This window comes from Phyllobates terribilis, unplaced genomic scaffold, assembly GCF_046119375.1.
Source record: "Phyllobates terribilis strain yellow unplaced genomic scaffold, ASM4611937v1 Scaffold_2__4_contigs__length_985480577, whole genome shotgun sequence".
Taxonomy (NCBI): domain Eukaryota; kingdom Metazoa; phylum Chordata; class Amphibia; order Anura; family Dendrobatidae; genus Phyllobates; species Phyllobates terribilis.
The window spans coordinates 368504123-368530775 of NW_027362762.1; the positions used below are offsets into that span (position 1 = coordinate 368504123).

Below are 26653 nucleotides of genomic sequence, written 5' to 3' on the forward strand. Positions count from 1 at the left end.
ACTGGACACATTAGGTGGACATTCTGAGAGATTCAAAAGAACACCAGGAATTGCCATAAGTATGCGACTGAAGTATTTTGACTTAAGAACCTTTATAAGCAATTAATCCAAAGTTAGTAGTAGATCCAGCACTTCCGTAAAATATAAAACTTTTATTTGTATCCAATCAAGGTTGATGGGTTTCTATGAGATACTTCTTACTAGAGATGAGCGGTGTTCGACTAGAACTGTTCGCCAATCTCAAATTCGAGCTGTTTTGGGCGGTGTTCGAGTTGTTCGACGAACCCGAACGATTTGCAAAAAATTCGGCTGTTCGAGGTTATGTTCGATAACTGTTCGTGCACCAAAAGTGTGTCCTGCATGTCTGGTGCTATTTAGAGCACCAATCATGCAGGGATTGTCTGCCACTCACTGTAATGCCACAGCCATGGTGGTTGTGGCATTACAGTGATTGCCCAAATCGATGGGAACAGTGCCAACAGTGAAACATGAAAAGCCGGCAATTCAGCAGCGGCATACACCGGTACCCGACAATTTAGAACCGAAAGAATAGAGCTTCACACATAGATTAGATAGATATAAACATGTCAGCCACATATATACGAAGTACAGTGAAAGTGCTGCTTACTGTACTTGTCATTTAGCGTAAAGGATTTATCAAAAAAAATAATAGTGTTTTCATGCACCGTCTCTTTAAAAAAGCCGGCCGGCAATTCAGCAGCGGCATACACCGGTACCCGACAATTTAGAATAGAAGGAATAGAGAATCACACATAGATTAGATAGATAGAAACATGTCAGTCACATATATATGAAGTACAGTGACAGTGTTGCTTACTGTACTTGTCATTTTGTGTAAAGGATTTATTAAAAAAAATAATAGTGTTTTAATGCACCGTCTCTTTAAGAAAGCCGGCCGGCAATTCAGCATCTGTACCCGACAATTTATAACAGACAGAATAGAGCTTCACACATAGATTAGATAGATAGAAACATGTCAGTCACATATATATGAAGTACAGTGATAGTGTTGGTTACTGTACTTGTCATTTAGTATTAAAATAAAGGATTTATTATTAAAAAAATTGGCGTGGGGTTCCCCTTAATTTTAGGCTCTAGCGGAGGTTAAGCAGACAGCTGGGGCAGATGTTTGAAGCCTGGGAAGGGGGTAATACCTACGGAGCTTCCCAGGCTACTAATATCAGCCCCCAACTGAATACATAGCCTTTACTAGCTATTAAAATGGGGGACCCCCCCAAAAAAATGACGTGGGGTCCCCCCTAATTTAATAGCTAGCAAAGGCTAGGCAGACAGCTGGGGGCTGATATTAATAGCCCAGGAAGGGAGCCATGAATATTGGCCCCCTCCCAGGCTAGAAACACCAGCCGTCAGCCGCCCCAGAAATGGCGCATTCATAGGATGCGCCAATTCTGGCACTTAGCCTCGCTCTTCCACGCTGCCCTGTAGCGGTGGCAGGGGGTAATAGGGCTGGGGTTGATGTCAGCTTATAATGCCAGCTGACATCAAGCCCAGGTTAGTAATGGAGAGGCGTCTATAAGACACCCCCATTACTAACCCCATAGTCAAAGTTAAAAAAAACACAAACACCCAGAATAAAGTCCTTTAATTGAAATAAAGACACAATTCTTTATTGTTCTAAATGAAACCATACTTACCATCACGCCCATTCCAGCTGAAGCCAACGATCTCCTGTAATAAAAATAAAATAATAAAGCAACCTCATCCTTACCTTTCCATGGTTCCCACGACAGCTTCAGCTCTGCTACATCGAGATGACAGGCTGGACCGCAGCAGAACGCCGCCATCCAGCCTGTCATCCCGCAGACACTGAGAAGAGCAGGCTTGCTTGCGCTCCACATTGTCTCTCTGTGACGGCATAAAGATGAGCCGAGGTCATGTCCAATGAACTCGGCTCACCTCATGCACGTCACTTACAGCGTGGGAGAATTCTCACGCTGAAGCGCTGAGTGCAGGAGAATTTTCCCACGCTGTCAGTGAGGTGCATGAGGTGAGCTGAGTTCATTGGACATGAGCTCACCTCATGCACGTCACTGACAGCGTGGGAGAATTCTCCTGCACTCAGCACTTCAGCGTGAGAATTTTCCCACGCTGTCAGTGACGTGCATGAGGTGAGCTGAGTTCATTGGACATGACCTCGGCTCATCTTTATGCCGTCACAGAGAGACACTGAGGAGCGCAAGCATGCCTGCGCTTCTCAGTGTCTGCGGCATGACAGGCTGGATGGCAGCATTCTGCTGCGGTCCAGCCTGTCATCTCGATGTAGCAGAGCTGAAGCTGTCGTGGGAACCATGGAAAGGTAAGGATGAGGTTGGTTTATTATTTTTCTTTTATTGCAGGAGATCGTTGGCTTCAGCTGGAATGGGCGTGATGGTAAGTATAGTTTAATTTAGAACAATAAAGAATTGTGTCTTTATTTCAATTAAAGGACTTTATTCTGGGTGTTGTGTTTTTTTTAAATACTTTACTAGAAATTCATGGCGGTCATGTCTAATACTGGCGTGACCCCATGAATTTTGGGCTTGGGGCCAGCTGATAATACCAAGCTGGCCCTAACCTCTTTATTACCCAGTGAGCCACCGCACCAGGGCCCTGGATGAGTTGGGTACAGCGCCAGAAGATGGCGCTTCTATGAACGCGCCATTTTCCGGGGTGGCTGCGGACTGCAATTTGCAGCGGGGGGGGCCCAGAAAGCTTGGGCCTCCCTGCGCTGCAGATTCCAGCCCCCAGCTGCCTAGTTGTACCTGGCTGGACACAAAAATAGGGCGAAGCCCCACGTATTTTTTTTTTAATTATTTCATGAAATTCAGGAGGTGAGCTGAGTACATTGGACATGAGCTCACCTTATGCACGTCACTGACAGCGTGGGAAAATTCTCCTGCACTCAGCGCTTCAGCGTGGGAGAATTCTCACACTGAAGCGCTGAGTGCAGGAGAATTCTCCCACGCTGTCAGTGACGTGCAGGAGGTGAACTGAGTTCATTGGACATGAGCTCACCTTATGCACGTCACTGACAGCGTGGGAGAATTCTCCTGCACTCAGCGCTTCAGCGTGAGAATTTTCCCACGCTGTCAGTGACGTGCATGAGGTGCGCCGAGTTCATTGGACATGAACTCGTCTCATCTTTATGCCGTCACAGCCAGACACTGCAGAGCGCAAGCATGCCTGCGCTTCTCAGTGTCTGCGGGATGACAGGCTGGATGGCAGCGTTCTGCTGCGGTCCAGCCTGTCATCTCTATGTAGCAGAGCTGAAGCTGTCGTGGGAACCATGGAAAGGTAAGGATGATGTTGCTTTATTTTTTTTTCTTTTATTGCAGGAGATCGTTGGCTTCAGCTGGAATTGGCGTGATGGTAAGTATGGTTTAATTTAGAACAATAAAGGAATGTGTCTTTATTTCAATTAAAGGACTTTATTCTGGGTGTTTGTGTTTTCTTTTAACTTTGACTATGGGGTTAGTAATGGGGGTGTCTTATAGACGCCTCTCCATTACTAACCTGGGCTTGATGTCAGCTGGCATTATAAGCTGACATCAACGGTGTTCTAAGGTGTTCGACGAACAGTTCGACGAACAGTTCCTCGAACATCCCGGTGTTCGACGAACCGAACCGAACCCGAACACTACGGGGGTGGCTCAGCACTACTTCTTACTCATAGGTTATCACTTTGAGACGCGTCAACCTTGATTGTTAATCTTTTTTGGGACATGTTCCACTGATTGATTATGCCTGTTTTTGCACAAGATTTTAACTAGATACAAATAAAAGTTTTATATTTTATGGAAGTGTTGGATCTACTACTAATTTTGGATTGCCTTTGCCGTGGACTTAAGATCTTTTACATCCGCTGGATAGGTGAGCTGGTCATTTCTCTTCTATTTGCTAAAAAAATAATCCAGTTCAAGATTCTTCCCTAAAAGAATCATTCCCTAGAAGACATGTTTCTAGGGGAAATAACTCCTTACTTAAGGCATAACCATTATTGTAGAATGTGAAGGTTATTTGGCTCCATACTTTGAAGTTGTGAAGCCTCAATGCTCTCCTGAAAATCTTCAGATCACATTGTTTTTCTATGTGCATTGTACCCTATTGTACTCTGAGCCTGTGAGGCTTAGTGAGCTATTCTCCCCATTGTAATAAAATCAGATTACAACCCACAATAAATTATTAATAAATAAGGGTGCACAAAGGTGTACAGCCATCATAAATAGACAGATTTTTAGCTAATTGGTTTAGTCAGACAACATGCTTAAGTATTAATTACATTCTCTCTTTTAGCCGCAGGGCATATTTCTAAAAAGGAATCCTTGGAGTTATATCCAACAATTTTTTTTCCTATAATATATAGCAATTATTATTCAGCACCTACATTCTAAATCCCACTACAAAAAATATTGCTGTCAGATGTGAGCAATATGCATATTTGTTATACACCACTTGCACATTAGTGCTTCCCTGTCAAAAGTCATCATCTAAGTTGTCACATTCCTCAATTCAGACAAAATCCCTAAAGTAACAATTGTATAGAACCTAGAGAATACAGAATAATAATTTTTAAATCAATATAAAAAAAATACAATATCTTTCTGACACAGTGTATTGCAGTGGTTGAATTTCATTTCCAGTGTTCATAATAGCTTGGCTGTTTTCTTTTTACTTCCAAAACATATCTGCACATGAATTGTTCTGGACTATAAATTGTGTTATTTTGTTTTTCTCTAGATTTGATGTTGATTTAACAGAGCTACATAGCTGGATGACACGCTCTGAAGCTGTGCTGCAAAGCTCGGAATTTACAATATTTAAGAAAGAAGGAGACTTCACTGACCTCACAAAGAAAGTTAAAGTAAGTTATTCTTTCAGATTTTTGTGGTTTAGTTTCTTATTTAGTACCCTGGAGTCCCACAGATTCACATGCTATTACAAAATTTAAATAATAGATTTGCCTTTACAATGACCTTTCTCTGTCAAAAATAAGAAGGAAGTCCCAATATATTTCAATTAGGCTAACTGTATCTAGTCTCTAAAAACTGTCATGGTAGGTTTATATCATTTTCTATTTCACTATATACTAACAGAGTTAGAACCATATGAGTGTCACATACTATGCTATCAATCATATACACTTATCATGAAAACTGGTAAGTTTTACTCTATTCATCTCTATTCATACATGTGTCACATCATAAGAGTACCAATCACATTGTTATGTGTAATGGATAATGGAAAAGATTGGGTGTTTGAATGCAAACTGTTATCCATTCTCTCCCATGTGTCATCATCATGTGTCATAAGCATGTCAGGATGCCCCGTAAATATGAGATAGTTTGTTAATCCCACCAATCTTAGCAGGATCTGTTGACATTAAAGATAAGTAAACCAATTTGACTTGTATTGGAATGACAAAAAATGTCAGATTTGCCAGTCAGCTGATATTTTGCTGATTTGTAGGCAAAAGTAAAATACTCACATCTCCACTCACCTATCCAACCACCCCAGTCCACTATCTAATCCTTTATGCTGCTCTCTCCAGCCTCTGTTTTCCTTTGTCACCATGCATGCAACATCCTCTTCAGCTCCTTTGTCATCTTCATTCTGCACCATGAGTTCCTGTAACATCAGTCATGATATTATGACATGGGTCATCAGAAAAACTTTCTAGTTAGAGGCCTGTAGGAGTTTAGATGCATGATTGCCAAAGATAAAGTCATGTGTAGTGCTTTAGGAAAAAAGAGACCAGATTGAGCAGCATACTAGACCATATGTGGCATTTCACCAGCTGGTAAGTTTGTAGCTGAGTATTTTTTTGTCATGCTACTTTTATAATTCTGGGGACTTGAGAGGATAACAACAATTAAATGTCATCCATTTTCTTCAATGCAGATCAAATATTCTAACCAAATTTCCATGAACTGTCAAATTACAATTTTGGCAGGCTCACTCACAATGACCTGACATAATGTACAATTGTACTCAAAAATTTACATACCCCAGCAGAATTTTTCCTTTCTTGGCCTTGTTTCAGAGAATATGAATGATAACAAAAAAACTTTGTCTCCACTCATGGTTATTGGTTGGATTAAGCCATTTATTGTCAAACTACTGTGTTTTCTCTTTTTAAATCTTAATGACAACCAAAAACATCCAAATGACCCTGATTAAAAGATCACATACCCTGGTGATTTTGGCCTGATAACATGCACAGAATTTGACACAAATGGGTTTGAATGGCTACTAAAGGTAACATCCTCACCTGTGACCTGTTTGCTTGTAATCAGTGTGCGTGCACACTAAAATCTAACTGAGTTTCTGGGATCCAGACAGACTCTTGCATCTTTCATCCAGCCACTGACATTTCTGGATTGTGAGTTATGGGGAAAGCAAAAGAATCTTCAACGGATCTGCAAGAAAAGTTAGTTGAACTATATAACACAGAAAAGGGATACAAAAAAATATCCAAGGAATTGTTAATGCCAGTTATCAATGTTCAAACTGTGATTAACAAATGGAAAATCAGGGGCTCTGTAAAAACCAAACCACGGTCAGGTAGACTAACAAAAATTTTGTCCACAACTGCAAGGAAAATTGTTTGGGATGCAAAGAAAAACCCACAAATAACATCAGCTGAAATTCAGGATTCTCTGAAAACTAGCGATGTGGCTGTTTCAAGATGCAATATAAGGAGGCACTTGAAGAAAAATTGGCTGCATGGTCGAGTCGCCAGAAGAAAGCCATTACTGTGCAAATTCCACAAAGTATCTCACCTACAATACTCCAAACAGCACAGAGCCAAGCCTCAAAACTTCTGGAACAAGGTAATTTGGAGTGATGAGACCAAAATTGAACATTTTGGCCACAACCATAAACGTTACAGTTGGAGAGAGGTCAACAAGGCCTATGATGAAAGGAACACCATTCCTACAGTAAAGCATGGAGGTGGGTCACTGATGTTTTGGGGATGTGTGAGCTACAAAGGCACAGGAAACTTGGTAAAAGTTGAAGGAAAGATGAATGCAGCACGTTATCAGCAAATACCAGAGGCAAATTTGCACTCATCAGCCCGGAAGCTGCGCATGGGAAGTACTTGGACATTCCAACATGACAACGATACAAAACAAAAGGCCAAGTCGACCTGTCGTTGGCTACAGCAGAACAAAGTGAAGGTTCTGCTGTGGCCATCTCAGTCTCCTGACCTCAATATCATGGAACCACTCTGGGAAGATCGCAAGTGTGCAGTTCATACTAGATAACCAGGAATTTACAGGAACTGGAGGCTTTTTGCCAACAAGAATGGGTAGCTTTACCATCTGAGAAAATAAAGTACTTCATCCACAACTACCATAAAAGACTTCGAGCTGTCATTGATCTTAGAGGGGGCAATACACGGTATTAAGGACTGGGGTATGTGAACTTTTGATCAGGTCTTTGGATGTTTTTGGTTGTCATTAATATTTAAAAAGAGAAAACATAGTAGTTTGACAATAAATAGCTTCACCCAACCAATGACCATGAGTGGAGAAAAAGTTTTTATGTTATCATTCATATTCTCTGAAACAAGGGCAAGAAAGGAAAAATTCTGCCGGGGTATGTAAACTTTTGAGCACAACTGTAGTGTGTAGGTGATCCCAGTAAAGCAATACAAATTTATTCCAGGTAGAGAACTGTGAATAAAAACATTTTTAGGAAAAAAGCAGACTGACATTAGGGAAGTGACCTCAAACAGAAAAAATAAAGAAGGAAATGCAATTATTAAAAAAGAACTGTACTTTCAACAAATGTATAAATTAAAAGTACAAGCAAATATTAGAAACTTTGTAATACGTGTTATCAGAGAATTCTTCTTCCTTCTAAACTTATTGGCCACTACACACTACATTCTGAACTTGTCATACACTCCAAATCCAAAAACAAAACATCTCAAGTCTGTCTTGCTCAGACAGAATGGATTGCCAGGTCACTGTGGTGTCAGGTCACACTTCCTATTATATTCCTATGTATATATTATATTTTTATTACAAATAGGAGAGAAAGGAGAGGAGGAGCAATGAGTGCTATGAGGAAAAAGTTACAGCGTGACACATAAACAATCTTTCTGAAGCTTTCTAACAAGTCTTTTACCTAAACCACAAAACTTGATTCAAATCCACACAGCTTAGTATTGTTGTATATTGTCCGCAATGCTCCTGCTACTTCTATGTACTATGTGAAGAACTGAAGAGCAGGAATACTTCTCTTTATGTTGTGTTCTATGTGGAAGAGATCATAGCAGCTAGTCTCCTTACACCAGCTCAGAGTGATTTGAAAATTTAGAAATAGAGAAACTATTGAAAATACAGGATTTAAGTCATAAAATGGCCATAAATAGTGTTATTTCTCATTTACACACAGATGCCTTATTCTGCAAACTAACTGTGGAAGAGATCATAGCAGCTAGTCTCCTTCCATCAGCTCAGAGTGATTTGAAAATTTAGAAATAGAGAAACTATTGAAAATACAGGATTTAAGTCATAAAATGGCCATAAATAGTGTTATTTCTCATTTACACACAGATGCCTTATTCTGCAAACTAACTTAAAAGTATAGTTAGCAGTTTCCAAATTCATTGTATTAGTCCAAATTAATTATTTCATAGATATAGCTACCACCTAATTAGTAAGGCTGCAAAAGTGAAAAAAAATATTTTTTCTTTACATTATTGTGTTTTTACAAAGGAAATATGTAGAGCACTTGACACATATTGTAACGGGTCTGGGAGGCGGAACCTCTGAGCTACTATACAAGGGGGCGGCCCTTGTAAGGGAGCGGGCGGCAGTCTCTGGATGAACGGACAGGGAGATACGGCAAGTGATCAGGGCAGTCTCTGGGTAAAGGGTAGGTACGACCTGTGATGGCAGAGCCTCCGGGTAGGCTAGCAGGCAGATGGTAGATGTGTGCTCCCAGGTGAGCAAGCGAGAGTCTCTGGAATAACAGGTGGTCACGGGACGTGACGGCGGAACCTCCGGGCTGGCAAGCAGGCAGGTAACGGAGAAGCGCTCCCAGGTGAGCGGGCAAGAGTCTCTGAAGTAGCTGATGGTCACAGCATGTGACAACGGAGCCTCCGGGCTGGCAAGCAGGCAGGTAACGGAGAAGCGCTCCCAGGTGAGCGGACAAGAGTCTGAAGTAGCTGATGGTCACAGCACGTGACAACGGAGCCTCCGGGCTGGCAAGCAGGCAGGTAACGGAGAAGCGCTCCCAGGTGAGCGGGCAAGCTGGTCCATAGACAGACTGACCGGAGTTGTAAGGCAGACCGTCGGACCTCAGACTGGCAGACAGGTAACAAGTATTCAGGCAGGAATCAGGCAGGTAACTGGCAGGAAACTGGCAGGTAACTGGCAACGGGACCTGAGGGCTGAAGCACAGGTGAGACACAGGTGCAAACAACATTGCTCGGGCACCTCCATTTTGGAGGAGGTGCCTTATATATGATGAAGTCCTCCGGCCATTGGCCGGGGACTCCTTAGGACGGCGCGCGCGGCCCCTTTAAGAGGAGGGGAGCGCGCGCGCGCGCGCCCTAAGCACAGGGGCCGGGAAGGAGCGCGCGCTGAGAGCAGAGCGGGAGGAAGACGCCGGGAAGGAGCGCGCGCTGACAGCAGAGCGGGGAGAGGACGCCGGGCACGGAGCAGAGCGGTGAGGGGAGCAGCGTCCCTGCCTAGCAGAGGGCAGGGACGCCAGCGCTACAGTACCCCCCCCTTTAGGCCCCCCTTTTTTAGGCCAGACAGAAATTTAGCTAGGATGAGAGGGGCATGGATGTTCTCCCGGGGCTCCCACGTTCTCTCCTCAGGACCAAACCCCTTCCAATCTACCAGAAAAAAGGTCTTTCCTCTTACCCTTTTGGTGGCAAGAATGTTCTCTACCTCAAACTCGTCCTCAGCAGAAACCGGAGCAGGAGGCGTACCTGTAGACTTGGAAAAAGAGTTAAGTACCACAGGTTTGAGGAGAGATACATGGAAGGAGTTAGGGATCCGTAAGTTGGCCGGGAGTTTCAATTTATAGGCCACCGGGTTGATCTGACTGATGACCTCCAGTGGACCGATGAACCGAGGCCCTAACTTATAGGAAGGGATCTTGAGCCGGACATATTTGGACGAGAGCCAGACTTTATCCCCAGGACGGAATTGTGGAGGATCCAGGCGTTTTTTGTCAGCGTGTCTTTTCATCCGTTCGGACGACTGAAGGAGTGCGGATCGGGTACTCTCCCAAATGGAGGAAAATTTGCTAACGAGAGATTCCGCAGCCGGGTTGTCCACCGAGGTGGAGACAGGAAAAGGAATCCGAGGATGCTGACCAAAGACTACAAAAAACGGGGATTTGGAGGAGGATTCGCTCTCGTGATTATTGTAAGAGAACTCGGCCCATGGTAGGAGATCCACCCAGTCAGAATGGTGGGCATTAACGAAGTGCCGGAGGTAACTGGTCAGGTTATGATTGATCCGCTCCACTTGACCATTGGACTGTGGGTGGTAAGCGGAAGAGAAGTCCAGGGTGACGTCTAGTAGTTTACAAGTGGCTCTCCAGAAGCGTGAGGTGAACTGTACCCCACGATCCGACACGATGTGGAGGGGCAGGCCATGAAGACGGAAGATGTGACGAATAAAGTCTCTAGCTAGCTCGGGTGCAGACGGGAGGCCTGGCAGGGGAACGAAATGAGCCATCTTGGAGAAGCGGTCAGCGACCACCCAAATGACCGTACAACCGGCAGAGAGTGGGAGGTCAGTTATGAAGTCCATTGCAATATGCTGCCAGGGGGCAGCAGGTACTGGGAGCGGAAGGAGGCGACCGGCTGGCAGATGTCTCGGAACCTTGTTGCGGGCGCAGGACACACAGGCAGAAACAAAATCTATTACATCCTTGTGCAGGGTAGGCCACCAGTAGTGCCGGGAAATAAGCTGGAGGGTCTTCTTCTGACCAGCGTGGCCAGCCAGTTTAGACGAGTGACCCCAGTGAAGGATCTTCTCCCGATCAGGTACTGATACGAACGTCTTTCCGGGAGGGAGACGATTTAGACTCATGGGAGCCACCTGCATTACTCTGGCGGGATCGATGATGTGTTTCGGATCTTCCTCGAGATCAGATACCAGAAAGGATCGAGACAAGGCGTCCGCCTTGACGTTTTTCTCAGCCGGGCGAAAATGAAGGACAAAATCAAAACGAGCAAAAAACAAGGACCACCGGGCTTGGCGCGGGTTAAGTCTCTGGGCATGCTGGAGGTAAGCCAAGTTCTTGTGGTCAGTGTAAATTATTACCGGGTGAAGAGCCCCCTCAAGCAGGTAACGCCACTCCTCCAATGCCAGTTTGATGGCCAATAACTCTCGATCTCCTATGGAATAATTGCGCTCAGAGGAGGAGAAGAGTTTAGAGAAGAAGCCGCAAGTTACCATCCTCCCGGAAGAAGATTTTTGAGTAAGTACCGCTCCAGCTCCAGAGGAGGAGGCGTCCACTTCCAGGAAGAACTGCTTGTTGCCGTCCGGGCGATGCAGCACCGGGGCGGAAGAGAAGGCCTGTTTTAAGGAAAGAAAGGCTTCTTCTGCTTCGGGCGGCCACTCTTTGGGATTAGTACCCTTACGGGTGAGCGCGGAAATTGGGGCAGTCCGGGAAGAGAAGTGTGGTATGAAGAGGCGGTAGTAGTTGGCGAAGCCCAGGAACCGCTGAATGGCCTTCAGCCCCTCCGGTCGAGGCCATTTCTCGATGGCAGACAGTTTCTCTGGATCCATTCGTAGGCCGGTCTGAGAAATAATGTAGCCCAAAAACGGAAGCGAGGTCTGCTCAAAGAGGCACTTCTCGTATTTAGCGAAGAGGTGATTCTGCCTGAGCCTGAGCAGGACCTGACGAACGTCCCTCCGGTGAGTCTGGAGATCCGGAGAGAAGACCAAGATGTCGTCCAGGTACACCACTACGCAGGAGTAGAGAAGGTCCCGGAAGATGTCATTGACCAACTCTTGAAAAACGGCAGGAGCGTTACAGAGACCAAAGGGCATTACCAGGTATTCATAGTGGCCGTCCCGGGTGTTGAATGCCATCTTCCATTCATCCCCTTGACGGATACGAACCAGGTTGTACGCCCCTCGGAGGTCTAGTTTGGTGAAGATTCTAGCCCCCCTCAGACGATCAAATAATTCTGGAATGAGCGGAAGGGGGTACTTATTCTTCACCGTGATCTGGTTTAGGCCTCTATAGTCTATACAGGGACGGAGAGAGCCGTCCTTCTTTTTGACGAAAAAGAAGCCCGCTCCCGCCGGGGAGGTAGATTTCCGGATGAATCCCCTGGCCAGATTCTCCTCAATATATTCGGGCATCGACCGGGTCTCAGCAGCGGATAAAGGATAAATACGCCCACGGGGAGGAGTAGTACCGGGTAACAGGTCGATGGGACAGTCGTATGGTCTATGAGGGGGTAATGTCTCTGCCTCCTTTTTATTAAAGACATCAGCATAAGACCAATAAGGAATTGGAAGTCCAGGTAGATTAGCTGGGGTAGGAGAGGGACGGACGGGATGGACGGGAACCAGGCAGGTCTTATGACGGTCTTGTCCCCAGCGAAGGACTTCTCCGGTTTGCCAGTCAAGCACGGGTGCATGTTTCTGGAGCCAAGGCAGACCTAGCAAGAGGGCGTGAGAGAGTCCAGGCAGAACATGGAAGGAGATACTTTCAGAATGCAGCATTCCCACCTGCAGAGTAATGGATTCGGTGATGAGTTGGATGGGGCGTGGTAAGAGCCCCCCATCCACGGCAGCCACAGACAAGGGTACAGCCAGAGGTTTGGTGGGGATGCGGTATTTCTCTACCAGGGACTGTGAAATAAGATTCCCGGCTGCTCCAGAGTCCAGTTGGGCTAGTTCGAAATAACGGTTCTCCCCATAGACGATTGAAACTGACAACAGCAGGGATGGAGAGGATTTATTCTTGTCTAGGTGGACCTCTCTGAGCGAACCTAGACACAGGCGTTTCCCGACCTCTCCGGGCAGGCACGGATCCGGTGCTCCTTACTGCCACAGTAGAAGCAGGTCCCCTCGGCACGGCGTAAGTCCTGACGGGTCTTGACCATCTTGGTCTGGTCGACCTGCATAGGCTCAGGAGGGTGTACCTGGTTAGAGACAGAAGGAGTGACGGGTTTCTGAAAAGTAGGAGCTAGACGTGGTAACCTCCTTTCACGGGTGACCTCTCTGGCACGCTCCTGGAACCGTAGGTCAATCCGGGTGGCAAGAGTTATTAAGTCATCGAGAGTGGTAGGAATGTCCCGACCGGCAAGTTCATCTTTAATACGGCCGGACAGACCCTCCCAGAAGACGGAAACCAGAGCGTCGTTATCCCAGGCCAGCTCCGAGGCAAGGGTACGGAACCGTATGGCATATTGGCCCACGGTGAGACTCCCCTGACGGAGGCGTAGCAACGATGATGCAGATGAGGTCTTCCGTCCGGGTTCGTCGAAGACTTTCCGGAAAGCCGTGAGAAAAGCAGGCAAGTTGGACACCAGGGGGTCTCCTCTCTCCCATAGAGGATTCAGCCAGGCCAGGGCCTCCCCGGTGAGATGGGACATGATGAAGGCAATTTTGGCCCGGTCGGAGTTAAACTGGTAGGACAAAAGTTCAAAATGCAGGGTGCACTGATTTAAGAAGCCCCGAGCCTGGACGGGGTCGCCTCCGAAGCGAGGAGGTGCAGAAAGCCGGGGTCCGGGGTAGGATACCATAGTATTAGTGGGCAGCGGAGCTGCCGGATTGCAAGATATGGCACTGGCGGAGGTTGTTGGTGGATCAGACAGAGTGTTCAGGCGAGTATTAACATTCCGCAGGTGACCCAGGATGGCCTCCTGTTGGGACCTCTGACGGGACAGTTCAAGACAGAGGTCCGAGAGCGAGGGAGCTTGGGTGCCACCGGGTTCCATGGCCCGAGCAAACTGTAACGGGTCTGGGAGGCGGAACCTCTGAGCTACTATACAAGGGGGCGGCCCTTGTAAGGGAGCGGGCGGCAGTCTCTGGATGAACAGACAGGGAGATACGGCAAGTGATCAGGGCAGTCTCTGGGTAAAGGGTAGGTACGACCTGTGATGGCAGAGCCTCCGGGTAGGCTAGCAGGCAGATGGTAGATGTGTGCTCCCAGGTGAGCAAGCGAGAGTCTCTGGAATAACAGGTGGTCACGGCACGTGACGGCGGAACCTCCGGGCTGGCAAGCAGGCAGGTAACGGAGAAGCGCTCCCAGGTGAGCGGGCAAGAGTCTCTGAAGTAGCTGATGGTCACAGCATGTGACAACGGAGCCTCCGGGCTGGCAAGCAGGCAGGTAACGGAGAAGCGCTCCCAGGTGAGCGGACAAGAGTCTGAAGTAGCTGATGGTCACAGCACGTGACAACGGAGCCTCCGGGCTGGCAAGCAGGCAGGTAACGGAGAAGCGCTCCCAGGTGAGCGGGCAAGCTGGTCCATAGACAGACTGACCGGAGTTGTAAGGCAGACCGTCGGACCTCAGACTGGCAGACAGGTAACAAGTATTCAGGCAGGAATCAGGCAGGTAACTGGCAGGAAACTGGCAGGTAACTGGCAACGGGACCTGAGGGCTGAAGCACAGGTGAGACACAGGTGCAAACAACATTGCTCGGGCACCTCCATTTTGGAGGAGGTGCCTTATATATGATGAAGTCCTCCGGCCATTGGCCGGGGACTCCTTAGGACGGCGCGCGCGGCCCCTTTAAGAGGAGGGGAGCGCGCGCGCGCGCGCCCTAAGCACAGGGGCCGGGAAGGAGCGCGCGCTGAGAGCAGAGCGGGAGGAAGATGCCGGGAAGGAGCGCGCGCTGACAGCAGAGCGGGGAGAGGACGCCGGGCACGGAGCAGAGCGGTGAGGGGAGCAGCGTCCCTGCCTAGCAGAGGGCAGGGACGCCAGCGCTACACATATTTCTTTAGTCTCAAGTATTACATTTCTGCTGTTCAGTTGATATTGTTATTGTTTTTTTTATTTGGTGTTTTTTCTTGCTCTTTTATAGGCCATAGAAAGAGAGAAGCCTGAAAAGAATAGAAAATTGCAAGAGGCCAACAGAAATGTTCAGACACTGACCGAACAGATGTTGAATGGTAATTAATGAAAGTTAGTTTGGATAATCTCTTTGTAATATTCTTACATATGGCTTTATTCTTAACATTTGATACAAATGCAGCACTTCAACAAAACAGTAATTAAAATGTATATGAAAAAATCTGGGAATCGACTATATAATTTCAGATTTTGTAGGAGAATGTGCCAGGAATATAATTGCCATTTTCCTATATCTATGTCTATTACCTTTACTGTGTTAAACTGTATGTTATGGACTCACCAAGATGGGTAAGACATGAAGTTAATGTGAATATAAGTATTTGGAGAAGTTTAGATTGTAAACCAGATATACTAAAACATTGCTCAATCCTAAAGTCATGATGAGATATTCATCGTGATGATCATAGGGGTTTAATTTGGTTTTCCATTCGTCTCCGTCTTTAAACCTTTCATTGCCAAGCAATTTTTCATTTTTGCACTTTAGTTTTTTACTCCTTTTCTACACAAAGCTATATATTTTAATTTTTCTGATGACATACAATCATGGCCGAAAGGGTTGGCACATTTGAAATTGTTCCTGAAAATGAAGCATTTCTCCTAGAAAATTATTGCATTTACATATGGTTTGGTATGCACATGTTTATTTCCTTTGTGTGTGTTGGATCTACACAAAAAACAGAGAAAAAAAGGCTAATTGGACATAATTTTATACAAAACCCCAAAATGGCCTGTTCAAAAGTGTTGACAGCTTTCCAAAATTGTGGGTGAACAACTTTGTTTCAAAGATGTGATGCTCGTTTACACTCACCTGTGGCAAGTAACAGGTTTGCGCAATATGAAAATCTCACCTGAAACCAGATAAAAAGGGGAAAAGTTGACTCAATCTTTGCATTGTGTGTCTCTGTGTGCCACACTAAGCATGGAGAACATAAAGATCAGAAATGGACTGTCTAAGGACTTGAAAACCAAAATTGTTGAAAAATATCAACAATCTCAAGGTTACAAGTCCATCTCCAGAGATCTTGATGTTTTTTGTCCACAGTGCGCAACATAATCACAAAGTTTACTACCCATGGCATTGTAGCTAATCTCCATGAATGTGGACGACAGAGAAAAATTGATGAAAGGTTGCAACTCAAGATAGTCCTGATAGTGGAAAAGCAGCCCAAATCAAGGTCCAAAGAAATTCAAGCTTTTCTGCAGACTGAGGGTTCATCAGTGTTGGCGCAAACTACCGGTCGACATTTGAATGAAATTAAAGACTTGGCAGGAGACTCAGGAGGACCTCACTGCTGAAATAAAGACATAAAAAACTATACTGTAGTTTGCCAACATGTATATGAGTTAACCAAAATCCCTCTGGGAAAGCATCTTGTGGACTGATGAGACCAAGATAGAGCTTTTTTGGTAAAGCACATCATTCTACTGTTTACCAAAAATTGAATGATGCTTCCAAAGAAAATAAAACAGTACCTACAGTCAAATATGGTGGAGGTTCAAAGATATTTTGGGGTTGTTTTTCAGCCTTTGGCACTGGGTGCCTTAACTGCGTGTAAGGCATCATGAAATCTGAGAATCGCCAAGGATTTTGGTTGCAATTTTGGGCCCAGTGTCAGAAAGCTGGGTTTGCGTCCTAGGTCATGTTTCTTCCAGCAGGACAATGACCCCAAACATACTTCAAAAAGCACCTATAAATGGGTGGAAACAAAGCGCTGGAGAGTTCTGAAGTGGCCAGTAATGTGTCGGAATCTAAATTCCGTGGAGGGATTTTAAAATTGCTGTTGAGAGAAGGCACTCTTCAAATATGAAAGACCTGGAGCAATGGTCCAAAATTCCAGTTGAGAGGTGTATGAAGCTTGTTGATGGTTATAGGAAGCAGGGGATTACACTTATTTATTCCAAAAAGTGTTCAACCAAATATTAGTTTGAAGATTACAACAATTTTGTCTGGTCTATTTTTGGGGTTTGTGAGAAATTCTGCCCACTTTGTCTTTTTTTCTCTTTTTTTGTGTTGCTCCAATACACACAAAGAAAATATACATGTGTATAAAAAAACATGTGTAATTGCAATAATTTTCTGGGATACCTCATTTTCTGGAACAATTTCAAGAGTGTCAAGACTTTTGGCCATGAAGTATCTGTGTGAGGACATGTTTTTTTGCAGGACGAGTTGTATGTTTAAATGACTCATTCATTTTTCCATACAAAATTGAATAACAGGAACAAAAATTCCAAGTGGGATGAAATGGTAACAAATATGCAATTCCATCATAGTTTTGAGGTTTGTTTTTATGGTGTTAACTAAGTGATAAAAATGACCTGGAAACCTGATTTACCAGGTCAGCATGATTGTGGCGATACTTTTTATTTTTCTATAAATGGATCTACTGTATGTGAGGACTTTTTTTTTTGTGTGGCGATGGTTGATGATTCAAATTTTTATATATTTTTACATTTTTATGTCTTTAAAACTTTTTTCTTGCTTTGCATTTATTTTTTAGTCCCTGAGGACTGAAGCCTGTGATCTTTTAATTACAAATCCTATATATTGCAATACCATAGTATCACATTGTATAGTCTCTTCTAAAGCTCAGCATATACAGTTGAAACCATATGAATGTTATTCTCAATATCTGACATGAAATCAGAATAAACCTTCCGACCAATTATTATGAGAAACTAACGTCTGATCCAGGTCATTCAGTTTAAGGTCAATGGTACCAAATACTAATGAAAGATATGTTAACTTTTGACTTTGCAGTAAGTAATAAAAATGCCTTAAAACATTCTCTCTCATTATTCTGGCATTTTGAAAATATTAAAAATTATGGTTATCCTAATTGACCTAAAACCGGAAAGGTTTATTCTGATTCCATGTCAGATATTGAGAAAAACATGCATTTGTGTCTTTTTATATAGTGTATGTAAGCTTCTGGTTTCAACTATGCACATAGCATTATTAATAGTGATGGACGAGCACTAAAATGCTCGGGTGCTCGATGCTCGGGTCGAGCACACTGGAATACTGTAAGTCTATGGGAAACTCGAGCATTTTTCAGGTGGCTCCCCCCGGCGTTCTGCAGAAGGCCTAAAAATTGCCCAAATAAATGGGAACAGTGCTCAAATTACATGGGAACAGCATGGGGAAGACCCCTGGAAGCATTTCTCACTCCCAAGTCACTTCTGTCAACAACGTTGTCAGATACATTACGCCAGTTTTACGGACTCACAATAAAACATACAAAAATGAAACGAAAATGTATTTTCCAGGGAAATATGTTAAGGAACATCCTTTCCAGGGTAATGACTTGTATATTAAGCAAAATAAATAACAAAAAACAAAAATGCTCCTCCACACCTTGGTCTATGTTCACACGTAGCGTTTTTGATGCATTTTTTCACGTTTGCATTGCTTTCAACCATGACAAATGCATTCACCAGGAAATGTCATTTTAACATTTTACAACCTTATGTGGCCATGTGGTGTGTGAGATATCATCAGACACATCGTGTTTCATTTATGAATGAGGGACTCTGAAAGGCACAAAGCCTATTTTTATAGGGCCATTTGGCGGCCTTTACTATTCTTAAAGGGCCAGCAGTCGGCCCTCACTATTCTTAGAGAGCCATCAGCTGGCTATGTTTTATTGTTCCCATTACTAAAAAGTGGGTCTCCTATGCTGTTATTGCGTATGCAGTGAGTGGCAGGGCTGCCCAAAATTTGGACGCACCCCAATACCACTTTTAAAATTTGGACACAACCCAATACCCCTTTAAAGAGACCTGGAGGAGGGCCTCCTGAAAACAATGTTCCCATTATTAGGAAGTAGGTCTCCCATTGTGTTTGCCTATGCAGTGATTGCTAGGGCTGCCAAAAATTTGAAGGCACTGCAATGCCCCTTGGAAGAGACGTGGTGGTCAGAGGGCCTCCTGAAAACAATGTTCCCATTATTAGGAAGTGGGTCTCCCATTGTGTTTGCCTAGGCAGTGAATGCAAGGATTGCCAAAAATTTGGAGGCACTTCAATGCCCCTTGGAAGAGACATGGAGGTCAGAGGGCCTCCTGAAAACAATGTTCCCATTATTAGGAAGTGGGTCTCCCATTGTGTTTGCCTATGCAGTGAATGCAAGGATTGCTAAAAATTTGGAGGCACTCCAATGCCCCTTGGAAGAGAAGTAGAGGAGGGCCTCCTGAAAAAAAATGTTCCCATTATTAGGAAGTAGGTCTCCCATTGTGTTGGCCTATGCAGTGAATGCAAGGGCTGCCAAAAATTTGGAAGCACTTCAATGCCCCTTGGAAGAAACGTGGAGGAGGGCCTCTTAAAAAGATGTCCCCATTAGAAAGGAGCGGGCCTCCTATACTTGTAATGCCCATGCACAAGTGTATAGGCTGACAAACATTTACCCCTGGGGGGTATACATGAACATACTGTATAGATTTTTTTTTTTACGGGCATCATAAACACCCTTTAAAAATATTATGTGGGTGTTGCATCACGGACCATGGTCACCCTGGTGATATGGTGGTGGAGGATGAGGAGAAGGAGGAGGACAAGAGCAAATAGCCAAAATCAGGAAGCGTATACCCATGTGTAGGTGTGAAAAGGTGCATGGGAATATACCTTCCAAGAAAAGACACTGAATTTGAGTTTATGTTATGCTACTATCATGGTGTTGAGAAGTCTGGCCCAATCCAGCCCTTGTTCATTTTTATAAGAGCCAGCCTGTCAGCATTTTCAGTTGATGGGCGGATGCACTTATCAGTTATAATTACACCAGCGGCACTAAAAACCCGCTCTGATAAAATGCTGGCAGCACGGCATGCCAGTACCTCCAAGGCTTAGAGAGCCAGTTCATTCCACGTATCCAGCTTGGATGCCCAATAATTATAAGACACAGAGGAATCATGGAGGACGTTCGTACAGTTGGCAAGGTACTCCCTCAGCATCTTCCAAAACTTTGCACTACTTGTGAGAGTACCCCGCACCTCAAGGCCTGTGTGATGGGAGGTTCTGAGAAAACTCTCCCAGAACTTTGACAGTGTTCCCCGCCTCTGCTGGATTGAAGTTGTGTCTATCTTGCCTGTACTCCTTGGTTGTCCAACAAAGTGTGCCCTCTGCCGCCAGCGTTTTCAGATGGGAATTTTTTTAATAGTTCCGCAACAAGGGCCTTCTGGTACAGACCCATTTTTGTAGACCTGTCCGCCTCAGGAATAAAAGATATTAAGTTCTCCTTGTATTGTGGGTCTAGAAGTTTCAACAACCAGTAATGACTGTCACCCTAAATTTTGAGAGCACGAAGGTCATGGGAAAGGCAGCGTAACAGAAACTCAGCCATGCGTGCCAGACTGCTAACAGGCAAGACTTCCATGTCTTCACCAAGAGGATGACTGACCATGCTCTCCTCCTCCTCTCTGTCCTCTGGCCATCTACGCTGAACAGACGATATGACAGCTGTGCAGGTAGTACCATCTATAGTGCATGAAACTAGCTCCTGTACTTCCTCCTCCTCCTCCTGTTCCTCATTGTCTCCCAATCCACGTTGGGATGAGATGAGGCTTGGCTGTGTGCAATCACGCTGTATGGTTCCTTGCTCGATCTCATCGTGCTCCGCCTGCAATGCATCCTCTTTGATTGTGAGCAGAGAGCGTTTCAGAAGACAGAGAAGCGGGATGGTGACACTAATTATGGCATCATCGCCGCTCACCATCTTGGTGGAGTCCTCAAAGTTTTGGAGGATGGTTCATATTTCTGACATCCATGTCCACTGAGGTCTTATGCGTGGAGTCTGAACTGAATACCAACAGCTTTGTTGATGCTGGTACTCAACAACTGCCCTCTTCTGCTCACAAATCCTTCCCAACATTGCAGTGTAGAGTTCCAATGCGTGAGCCGGAAGCTGCAAATGCTGCTGAAACACGGCAAGGGCCGCGGAAGCAGTAGCTAGCTTTCTAAAATGGGCACACAGGCAGCGTACTTTAACAAGCAGATCCGGCAGCTCCGGGTTGGATTTGAGAAACCGCTGAACCACAAGGTTTCAGCACATGGGCCAGGCATGGTATGTGTGTGAGCTCGCCTCGCCTCAGAGCCGTCATCATGTTCCAGCCATTGTCACACAAGACCATGCCTAGCTGTAGATTGAGCGGTGTGAGCCACAGATCTGTCTTCTCTTTCAGAGCTGTCCACAACTCTTCAGCATTGTGCGGTTTGTTACCTAAGTATATTAGCTTCAGCACAGCCTGTTGTTGCTTGGCGGAGGCAGTGCTGCAGTGCTTCCAGCTTGTGACTGATGTGGTCATTTCGGAGATGGAGGCTGAAGAGGAGGAGGCTGAGGAGGATGAGGTGCAGGAGCTGTAGACCGTGGGGGCAACTCTGATTGACCTAGGGCCCGCAATCCTTGGCGTCGAGAGGACGTGTTCCATCCCAAGGTCCGACTGGGTCCCAGCTTCCACTATGTTAACCCAGTGTGCCGTCAGCGAGATGTACTGTCCCTGCCCACAAGCACTTGTCCACGTGTCCGTGGTTAGGTGGACTTTCCCAGTAACTGCATTGTTGAGGGCACAGCTAATGTTTCGGGACACGTGCTTGTGTAATGCGGGGATGGCACACTGGGAGAAATAGTGGCCGCTGGGGACCGAGTACCGACAACCGACAATATGGCTTCCGCCCCCACCATTCTACCAAAACTGACCTTACCAAAATCACCAATGACTTACTTACAGCCAAAGCTAACAGACAATTCTCTGTACTGCTTCTTCTTGACATGTCTTCTGCTTTCGATATAGTTGACCATTGCCTCCTACTACAGATCCTCTCTTCCTTTGGCATCAAAGATCTTGCCCTATCCTGGATCTCCTCATACCTTTCTAACCACACATTTAGCGTCTCCCACTCACACACTACCTCCTCACCCCGCCACCTCTCTGTTGGAGTCCCTCAAGGCTCTGTACTAGGACCCATACTTTTCTCAATCTATACCCTTTGCCTGGGACAGCTCATAAAATCCCATGGATTCCAGTACCATCTGTACACTGATGACACCCAGATCTACCTCTCTGGCCCAGATGTCACCTCTCTGCTGTCCAGAATCCCAGTATGTCTAGCAGCCATATCCTCCTTCTTCTCCTCCCGCTACCTCAAGCTCAGTGTGGACAAAACTGAACTCATTATTTTTCCCCCATCTCGCATAACTTTCCCACCTGATCTTTCTATCACAATAAATGACATTACTCTTTCCCCTGTACCGGCAATCCACTGCCTCAGAGTAACCCTTGACCCTGCCCTGTCCTTCAAACCCCACATTCAAGCTCTCGCAACCTCCTGTCGCCTCCATCTCAAAAATATTTCCAAAATCCTTTCCTCAACCCTCAATCAACTAAACTGCTGGTGCCCTCATCATCTCGCTTCGACTATTGCAACATCCTCCTCTCTGGCCTACCTGCTAACACTCTCGCACCCCTCCAGTCCATCCTCAACTCTGCTGCACAACTTGTTCATCTCTCGCCTCGCTATTCCTCTGCTAGCCCCCTTTGCAAATCCCTTCATTGGCTCCGATTCCCCCAGCGTATCCAGTTCAAACTACTAACACTGACCTACAAAGCCATTCATAACCTCTCTCCTCCGTACATCTCTGAACTAATCTCACAATATATTCCCTCACGCAACCTCCGGTCCTCCCAAGACCTCCTTCTCTTCTCCACACTTATTCATTCCTCATGCAATCGCCTCCAAGATTTCTCGTGAATATCCCCCGTCCTATTGAATTTTGAGCCTCAACACGTCCGATTATCCACCACACCTGGATCCTTCAGACGGAACCTGAAAACCCATCTCTTCAAACAAGCTTAAAGCCTACCATGACCTTGTTTGCTGCCACCTCAACCAACAACACCAGAGCTACTGCAACCTCTCAACCTACTGTCTCTGCCCCATTTCTGTAGAACGTAAGCCCGCAAGGGCAGGGTCCTCTTCCCTCTGTACCGTTCTATCATTGTTAGTTTGTTTACTGTAAGTGATATCTGCATTTAGTATGTAACCCCTCCTTATGTACAGCGCCATGGAATCAATGGCACTATATAAATTAATAATAATAATAATAATAATACCGAGGGAAGGCCGCCACCATCAGGTTGCGGAATGCTTCCATCTCCACGAGCCTAAAAGGCAACATTTTTAGCGCAAGCAGTCATGAAATGTGAGAATTTAGTAGTGTGGCCTGTGGGGCTTTGGCTGCATATTTGCGCTTGCGTTCCAAGGACTGGGGTATGGACAACTGAACGCTTGGCTGGGACAAGGACATGGACGTGCTGATGCTGCTACAACAGGTGCAGGGCAGGAGGCATCTTCGCATGCATCATGGAAAGAGGATTGGCTTGCATGCACAACAGCGGAAGAAGCAATCATACCACCTGCAGACACTGTTCCTGGACCCTGGTGTTCGGCCCACAAAGTCAGGTGCTTTGCTGCCATGTGCCTGATCATGCTGGTGGTGGTTAGGCTGCTAGTTTTGCCACCCATGCTGATGCTGGCCTGGCAGGTGGTGCAAATGGCCTTTTTGAGGTTATCGGCAGAGACTTTAAAAAATAACCAGACTTGGGAAGACCTAACAGTTGTACTGGCAACTTCTTTTGTGTTGGTGTTACGGGGAACGGTTGCCTGCCTTCTGTCTGCGGCCACCACACTGCTTATTCCTGCCTGTTGGGGTGCTCTGCTTCCCTTCCTGTGTGTGCTGCTGTCCTCGCTCTGCATGTCCTCCTGCCAGGTTGGGTCAGTTACTATATCATCCACCACCTCATCTTCCACTTCCGCACCCTGGTCCTCCTCATGACTTTCTGGCAATTGTGTCTCATCATCGTCCACCTCTTGTGACACTTTCCCACCATCGCCTTCGTGTGACCGTGGCTGCTTAAATATTTGGGCATCTCTACACGCGATCTCCTCTTCCCCCGCTTCAAGTGGACCGAGCGAGAGGCCCGAATCTATAAATGGAAAAGTGAACAGCTCTTCAGAGTGTCCAAGTGTGGGATCAGTTGTCTCTGGGTACTTGGAATGGTGGGAGGAAGGAGGATCAGGGTGAGGAATATGCGGTCCAGACTCACGGCTACTGAGACTTGACCATGTGAAAGACAGGGTGGTGGTGGTGGCTAAGTGACTGGAAGCATTATCCGCTATCCAACCAACAGCCTTGTGACACTGCTCTGGGTTTAATAGTGGTGTCCTGCGGTCCCCTACAAATTGAGACAGGAAGGTCAGGAGAGAAGATGTGGGTGTTTGGTATGGCACAATTTCAGCTTGCCCGCGGCCTTGTCCTCGGCCTCAGCATGTACCATTACCATCACGAGCAGTTCCCCGTCCCTTGCCACGTGCCTTGCCCATTTTAAATGGAGAACAGTATCTTCTACGCTCACTACAAATGACTGAGTTTGGAGCGAACTTATATGTGATCCGTGTGACGGAGAAAACAGAGTTTGAAATACCTGGCCTGTAGGTAAGTAGTTTGAACAGCAAACTGCTGTGAATTGCTTCACTGACAAACTAAAGGAAATTTTTAATGGAGGCCAGAAATGGCAGTATTTTCTGACAACGTGTATGTTATCCGTGTGATGGAGAAAACAGAGGTTAAATACCTGGCCTGTAGGTAAGTAGTTTGAACAGCAAATTGCTGTGAATTGCTTCACTGACACACTGAAAGAAATTTTTAATGGAGACCAGAAATGGCAATATTTTCTGACAACGTATATGTGATCCGTGTGATGGAGAAAACAGAGTTTTAAATACCTGGTCTGTAGGTAAGTAGTTTGAACAGCAAACTGCTGTGAATTGCTTCACTGACACGCTAAAGGAAATTTTTAATGGAGGCCAGAAATGGCAGTATTTTCTGACAACGTATATGTGATCCGTTTGACGGAGAAAACATAGTTTTATATAGCTGGATTTCTAGCGCTGTAATATGGAATGTACCTGGCTGTATTCTGCAGTGCCAACAAGCAAATGGAGCAGAAAAATTGTGTTCTCTGGATTGCTTTTTAAGCAAATAATGAGGATTAAGATCCAAAGAAAAGTGTTCCTAGCCCCTGAGACCTGGGCCTTTGTATAGAAATATCTAACAGCAGCAGTAGGCAGAATTGGAATGGAGCCTCTTGTGCTATATACACTGCAGTCTGCTATATACCATGCCTGCCTGCCTATATACACTGCCTGCCTGATATCTCTGCAGATGGATTAGTTAGTCCTCAAAAGGACTGTTTCATAAGATGGATATGTGTAATGTACGTTTTTTCTCCCTACACTACCTAATACACAAGCAAATCTCTCCCTGACGCAGCAGCACCTCTCCCTTTACAAGCAAATGGCGCAGAAAAACGGTGTTCTCTGAATTACTTTTTAAGCAAATAATGAGGATTAAGATCCAAAGAAAAGTATTCCTGGCCCCTGAGACCTGGGCCTTTGTATAGAAATATCTAACAGCAGCAATAGGCAGAATTGGAATGGAGCCTCTTGTGCAATATGCACTGCAGTCTGCTATATACCCTGCCTGCCTGCCTATATACATGGCCTGCCTGATATCTCTGCAGATGGATTAGTTAGTCCTCAAAAGGACTGTTTGTTAAGATGGATATGTGTAATGTACGTTTTTTCTCCCTACACTACCTAATACACAAGCAAATCTCTCCCTGATGCAGCAGCACCTCTCCCTACACATGCAAATGGGGCAGAAAAATGGTGTTCTCTGGATTGACTTTAAGCAAATAATGAGGATTAAGATCAAAAGAAAAGTATTCCTGACCCCTGAGACCTTGGCCTTTGTATAGAAATATCTAACAGCAGCAGAAGGCAGAATTGGAATGCAGCCTCTTGTGCTATATGCACTGCAGTCTGCAATATACCCTGCCTGCCTATATACACTGCCTGCCTGATATCTCTGCAGATGGATTAGTTAGTCCTCAGAATGACAGTTTGTTAAGATGGATATGTGTAATGTACGGTTTTTCTCCCTACACTACCTAATACACAAGCAAATCTCTTCCTGACGCAGAAGCACCTTTCCCTACACTGTCTGATTCCGGAGTGACTGTGACAAGCATGGCGGCGCCAGGTCTTATATAGACCCGATGACGCTATGCGGCCAGAGAATCACTGTAATGCCACAACCCGCATGGCTACTGCATTACAGTGAGTGGCAGACAACCCCTGCATGTTCATTGGCTCTGTAAATATCTCCAAACATGCAGGGAGGAGACCCGAGCTCCCGCCGAGCAACCTCGGAAATACTCGGCGAGCGCCGAGCATCTCGAGCAGTGAGATGCTCGGGCGAGCACCATCATTAGTGGAGTCTGAACTGAATACCGACGGCCTTGTTGATGCTGGTACTCAACAACTGCCCTTTTCTTCTCACAAATCCTTCTCTGCAGTGTAGAGTTCCAACGCGTGGGGACATCACACACCAGTCTGTGAGCCGGAAGCTGCAAACACTGCTGAAACACGGCAAGGGCGGCTGAAGCTGTAGGTGACTTTCTAAAATGGCCACACAGGCGACAGACTTTAAAAAGCAGATCCGGGTAGGAT

At 45.6% G+C, this 26653-nt stretch overlaps 1 protein-coding gene across 11 annotated transcripts in view; it reads left to right on the top strand.

Moving 5' to 3' along the window:
- The window catches only part of DMD (dystrophin), a 3940859-nt gene that overhangs the window by 1691373 nt on the left and 2222833 nt on the right, over positions 1-26653 (top strand). For all 11 annotated transcript variants that reach the window (XM_073664716.1, XM_073664719.1, XM_073664714.1 and 8 more), the window contains 2 exons: positions 4759-4882; positions 15041-15128. In XM_073664716.1, coding sequence (XP_073520817.1) covers positions 4759-4882; positions 15041-15128 — 212 coding nt within the window. The remainder of the gene's footprint in view (positions 1-4758; positions 4883-15040; positions 15129-26653) is intronic.